The 6869-nt window shown below is 28.3% G+C and overlaps 1 protein-coding gene across 1 annotated transcript in view; it reads left to right on the top strand.

Moving 5' to 3' along the window:
• Nucleotides 1–6869, top strand: part of LOC111625298 (F-BAR domain only protein 2-like) — a 44869-nt gene that overhangs the window by 20828 nt on the left and 17172 nt on the right. The window contains exon 2 of the mRNA XM_023368421.1: nt 4141–4232. Within this exon, the coding sequence (XP_023224189.1) occupies nt 4141–4232 (92 nt within the window). The remainder of the gene's footprint in view (nt 1–4140; nt 4233–6869) is intronic.

Raw genomic sequence — 6869 nt, 5'->3', positions numbered from 1 at the left:
GCGTTGAATTTTCGTCGATGTTAAGCCTAACAAAGACTATTGTATCGTTAAAAATTATTTTTTTATTTTGTACAAACAAAATAAATTTATTGAAAAATATAAAAATAATAAAAAATTATACTTCAGATGTTAATTTAGTATCAAAAACGTAAAATATTTGAGTAGCCCAAGAAATAGCCAAAGATTGCAGCGCCACAGCACTAGCAAAAATTTAAATTTGCCGACTGGAATGCTTTCGGATAACGGACGTTTTGGATAACCAGCTTTCGGATAAACGACACTCTACTGTATATGTATTTTTATTATTACATATGAATAAACTTAGTAAGAAAGTATATATTTTTTATTTTTGGGGTCTCCAGAACGAATTAATCAAATTCCCGTAGAAACCTATGGTAAATCGATAATCGGTTAACAAACAATTCGGATAGCGAACAAAATCTTGGAACAGATTATGTTCGTTAACCGATTACCCACTGAATTTGTAATATGTATTACACAAATGAAGTTATAATTAATGGGTTTTTGAATTGTGTTCATATCTGTTACTTCAAATGCATAGTGGAAGGGTCTGTATCTGCTTGAAAGTTGAGTTCTGGTGACATAACCATCACATAAGTTACTGGGGCAGAAATAAAATTTGACATAAGAGACATTTGAATTAACAAAGTTACAATTTATCAAGAGTCATCTACAGGGTGAGTCAAAATTAAAGTTAGAGCATTGGTTGCTACTGACGCTCTAACAGACCACAGTGTACCCGAAGAAGGCCTATTAAGAAAACCAAAAACATTCGTACTCGTGTATAAACGGCTAGAAATAAGTGAGGAAGGTTTTGTATTGATCATAGTAAGTATAGTATAAATATAAAGAATATAAATTAATTTTTTAGTATAAATTATGAATTTTTAAAGTTTACCTAGAACAGAAATGTTTTTGTTAATCTACATAATAATTTATATTTGAGACTCCAGTATTTTTCTTTTTTTTTATGTCATTTATATTTTTTTAATATAAATATCTTGTATCTTTTTATTTTTTTCAGTGAGCCCTACAGATAATTGATAATTTCTCTTTACAGTTTTGTGTTATTTTCTCATATTTTCCATTATGAGATCACATTTATATTTTTATCTTTTCTGAGAATGTTTCTCCTACTCTCTTTTTGTCATTATTTTTCACATGTTCTGGAATTTCATATTTGTCTGATTTCTCATTTTTTAGTCAACTTTTAATTTTAATTATGTAAATGTTTTTAGTGTCTTGATTTGCACAACTTTAATCTTGCTAAGAAATCTTTCAGAAGTTGCATTGGAAATATTAAAATTTTTGAGGAAACTATAATAAATGAATGGGAAAGACTTGGAAAGAAGCCAAACTAATGTCCATAAGAAGGAAAGCACCTGCTGAGCATCTTAGCAGGTTTAAGTTGTTTTTTTTTTTAATTATCATCATTAGGAAATGATATAATTAAGTAAATTGAAAGTTTAAAGATTAGTGTTTTAACTATAAAGATTAACTTAAGTTTAAAGATTAGTGTCTTTCATGTTGTTTTATTTTAACAATAAGATTGTTTTTAAAAAATTCTCTATTACTGATATACCAGTATTCTATTACAAAAAATTGTATATATTGTTGCCTATGTGTTGAGAGACAGCTGAATTGTTTTATACTGTTTGATTAGGAATATTGAACATTCTGAAAAAAAATTTTAAACAAATTTTATATTGTCTGTGTAGCAAAAGTTCTGAGTAGAAATTGCAATTTTCCTGAGCAGTAAAGGATGATAAATATCACTTAGTAACCATTTACTTAGAATTTAAATAAGATTTCTGTAGCAATTAATAAAAGATTCCATATTGTTAATTTTGTTTTTTTTTAAATAAACAGATTTTTCTTTAGTTTTAATTAAAATCAATTTGATACAGAAAACTTTCAAGATGAAAGAATACTCAAAATATTTGTTTGAAGAATTTGAATAAGCAAGTTTCTATTATCTGTTTAAAATAGAAACAGTTATATTTTAAATTTGTAATTACAGTATAAATAAAAAATGTTTTAGAGAACCAGTTTTCATTATGAGTTTCATTGATTTTAAGAACAAGAATTTAATTTTGAAGATGATGTGAATACTAGATTTCAGATTACTATCATTAATGTTAGAGTGCATTAATGCTTTGCTGATTTATTAACATTTGACAAAAAAATTGATAAACTGTTTCCAAATTTTTTCTGTTAATATTATGAATATTTATAATTTTTTATATATATTTTTGTACTAAATAACTGCTTGTAGGCCTAGTTGATAGCATTACAATTTTATCATACAGAAATTAATTTTTCTCCAGTTTTCTATCTTAAATCTTGTGTATTTATTGTCAAAAATAATTTATTCAAACTTTTTTGGTTTATTTGTCAAAAATTTTGAATAAATGTAATCTTGACATAAGACAAAATATAAATATCTAAAGATATATTAGAATTAATTTGAAATATTATACCAAAATATGTGTGTATGTTAGTAAAGTATGAAATTCATCAATAAATTTTTTCATTTAAATTTAAAGATATTTTTATCTGCATTTATTCATTACAAAATTCTTGTTTTTATAAAAATTTTGCAAATTGTCATTGTGCAAATAGTTATGCTGACTTTTAACACATTAACTGCTATATGAGTTGTATTTAAATCATGCTAGTTTTGAGCCCGGGTCTCATGAAGCATATATAACTCATCTCTTTCTTTACCATGGTGTGCAGGTTGCCATGCTATAACATGCATGTTACGTGATGGGTGCCCTTGAGCAAAATCCTGTAGTTGGTTTATGAAAATCTTATTTGCTGATGCTTTTATTGTAAATATTAATATTGACAATGTATTTCTAAAAAAGTGGATAAATTTTTACCTTTTTTTTTATTTATTTATTTTTACGTTTTAAATTACCCTTAAGGTGGTAAATTCAATAAGTTTATCATGAGTCACATACAGCTCGCATGGAGTGCGATATAAAAATTGATTCTAGTGCTGTGTGAGTTGCATAAAACTCACACACAGAAAACAATAACAAATAAATTTTTCATTAAATTAGAATTGTTTTGCTTTCAAAGTTTTTATTCCATTTTTGTAATAAAATGCTGTGGCCCTGAGGAATAATTTTCCTTCTAGTGTAGCACTCAATATGTACCAACTTAAGGTTGATTGACAAAAACATGATAAGTGGTAAGAGTAAGTTGATAGAATAATTTGTTTTTTAAAAAATTTATCATAATATCAAAAGCATTGGTCTGACTTATGTGAAGCAATGAGATTAAACAATTGATTTCAAATTTCAATTATCTTTTTTTGCAAAATTAACCTTTTTAAGTGTAAATATTCATTTTTATGTTATGTTCTTAGTAAAGTATGAATCTGCTCTATTAATAATAATACAGGTTGACCATCACCAATCTGGCAGTCAATAATCTGGTACTAATTTCCAAGAAATACATTCCAGATAAAAAATAAAATCAAATAACAACGTAGAAATGACACCAAATATTAATCCATAAATGTTTATAATCATAATACAATGCTAAATATCTATTTTCTCAAAAATTTTGCTAATTATTAAAATAAACAGATATAAAATAAATGACAGTTCTACCTAGAAATTCATATTAAAATTCTGTATTAGCATAGAAATAATAAAATGCATTTAGCTATACTGAAATAAAAATTATTACTGCAAACACATTTTAACTATCATGAACCTAAAATAGATTATTAAAGAAACCTATTTGATGTTTCTTCAGTTCATTTTGTTTTTATTTCCAGACTCTCAAAAATAATTGGGTATTTATTTATTTAAACACAAAGGGTAGTCAATTGAAAACATATTTAACTTGCTTAGAAGTAAAGAAGCATAATTAATTGATATTACTTTTAATCTGTTTCTTGTTTTTAATAACATCCATATCTTAAGCAGTTGTTATTAATTCAGTATTGCTATGATACTGAATTTATTTTAACGTGTTTTTTATTAAACATTTTATGATTGCATTTTATAATTTAAAATGAATATTATCTGCTTGATTTAAGATTTAGAGTGACTATTTATTTATTTTTAAGTGTAAGAATTAAATTGAATTCTATTTTTTTAGGGAGAAGGCAACAATGGATTTGATGTACTATATCATAATATGAAATATGGTTATGGAGCCAGTAAAGAGTTAGCTGACTTTTTTAGAGAAAGGTAATTTAAAAATGTCTTTTTTTATTTTAAATTGTACATGTAATTTTTAAAATCACCATATTATATAATATGTAATCACATTTTTTGAAATGTAATGATGATTTGTTGTTTTAATTGATTAAAATTTTTCACAAATAATTATAAATTACCTTAAATTTATATTGAATTTTCATTAATGAATATAATTTTTGTTATAAATCATAATACAGTAGAGCGTCGTTTATCCGAATCAATTGGGGACTGGAGTTGTTTGGATAACTTATTTTTCAGATAACTGATTACGTACGAAAAAAAATATTAACCTATCCCATGCTGAAATTTTTCTCCGTTGTGTGTCGCTTTGCGTTGAATTTTCGTCAATATTAAGTGTAATTTAAACTTTTTAAAATAATAATCGTGGCTATTGTATCGTTAAAAATTATTATTTTTATTTTTTACAAACAATATAAAAACAAAAAATTATACTTTAGAAGTTAATAGAGTATCAAAAACGTTCGATTCAGCATGACATACAGTCCTCAGAAAAACAGCACACATAAGTGCCAGTGCTGCCAGCTAAAACACATATACAAACAAAAAAATATTGGATTAGCCTAAGACATAGCCAAAGATTGCAGCTCCACAGCACTAGCGGAAATTTAAATTTGCTGACTAGAATGCTTTCGGATAAACGACGCTCTACTGTATTCAAATATCTACAGTACTAAGCATTAACCAATATACATGTATTCTTTGATTTTACATGATAAGTTCAAATACTTGTAATTCAAATAAAATTTGAATTAGATTCTAGATTGTTTTCTCATTTAATAATTGAGTATAAATATAATTATTTTTCTTTTCCATAAATGTGTGTGTAATGATTATAAAAAAAATTTATATTATGTATGATATTGATGATATTATATATGATATGTATGTATTATATTATACATACACTGAGTGGCCATTTATTGTGACCACGTACAAAGTTTATGCAAATCAGCTATAATGACACTTTATTGTCATCAGAGGATGAGATTGGTATAAAATGGGATTGCTGGATGATTGTACAGACAGTTGTAGGGAATTGCGTGTGAGGGTATGTGTAAAAGACATGATGTAACAGATTTTGAATGTGGAATGATTGTGGATACTAGAAGCAGCGGAGCAAGTATCAGCTAAACTGCTTTGCTTGTGAAGTGTTCAAGAGTGGCTGTTATTCATGTGTATAATGAGCGAACTACCAAACAAAAATGTGGTCTCAATGTAAGGCGTATGGTGGTCTTCAGCTGCTAGATACTCGAGATAAAAGGAGAGTAGCCAGACTTGTCCAGTCCAACAGAAGAGCAACAAAGTGTCAGATTACAGCTGATCTTAGCAGGGAACATCTCCAATGGCCTCTGAATGAACTGTTTGCAATACATTACATTGTATTAGGTATGGAAGCTAAAGACCTGTTCAAAAGTCTTTGTTGTCTGCAGCTAACAAGATCAAACAACTCCGATTCACACAGGGTCATGAAGATTGGACAATAAATGGCTGGAAAAGGGTAATGTGGTTTGATGAATCGCATTTTCAATTTCATCATGCAGATGGCAAAGTGCAAGTATGGAGAAAACAGATGAAAGCATGGACTCTATATACATTATCACATTTCAAGCTGGTGGAGGCAATGTTATGTTTTGGGGGATGTTTGGGGATCCTGGCATTGTTTGTGCCCTTTGCTTTGTGTGGGACAATGTCTGAATACCCAAAAGTATTTAAATATTGTTACTGACCAATACATCTGGTTATGTTGATAGTCTTCCCAGGGATGGGAAACCTTTTTCTATGTAAGGGCCACATTTAAAACTTTTGAATTGACTCGGGCCAAGAAAAAACACACAAGAAAAAAGAAAACAAAATCAGGTAAATCACAATTATTTATTCATATATGATTATAAATTAACATAAGAATACTTAATTTGACTTCTGTCACTGATGTGAACATAATATATATGAAGTATTTGGTTGAATATTAGTTACTGCTAATTTTAAATTAGTTTTAATGCAAGTCTGTTAGCTGATTTCTTGTTTTACTTATTACTAAGTTGTAGAAAATAACAGTAAAATTTTTTCTGCATACTTTGTTAAGTTTGGAAATTGATATACAGTGGGTGATCGGTTAACGAACAAATCGGATAACGAACACTTTCGCAAAAGATTTTTATGTTCGGACAACGAACACATGATCGGATAACGAACAGCCCACAGAACAAACATAAGAAGAAGTGTAAAATAATGAATACCGATTGGACTTTTCTTGTTTCTTCTGATTCTATGTCACGACTTGGTGCATTTATAGACACTTGGCAAATAATTCCATCACCTACATTTACTTCTTACAGAAACGCGTTTCGGGCTTTCGCCCCTCTTCAGTCTGTTACGTCGATAGTTGTGACTTGTGTGTCCGTACTTCCCGCTCCCTTCCCCTCCCCTCTTTTTTCCCGACTTGACGGACTCCCCCGCATGCCTCGTAATTTGTAACATTACCCTTCTCCGAGTGTTGCACACAGCCTCGCCTGCGACTGTATAAACATTCTATTTTATTTTAATAATTGAAGCCAGTTTTTATGGATGTCGATGCTAAGGTTCTTGTTAATATTATTTTTGTCT

Source organism: Centruroides sculpturatus, unplaced genomic scaffold (assembly GCF_000671375.1).
Source record: "Centruroides sculpturatus isolate CEXI.00-Female unplaced genomic scaffold, Cexi_2.0 scaffold303, whole genome shotgun sequence".
NCBI lineage: Eukaryota > Metazoa > Arthropoda > Arachnida > Scorpiones > Buthidae > Centruroides > Centruroides sculpturatus.
The sequence above is the reverse complement of the archived record's forward strand: the minus strand, read 5'-3'. Positions and strand labels throughout refer to the sequence as shown.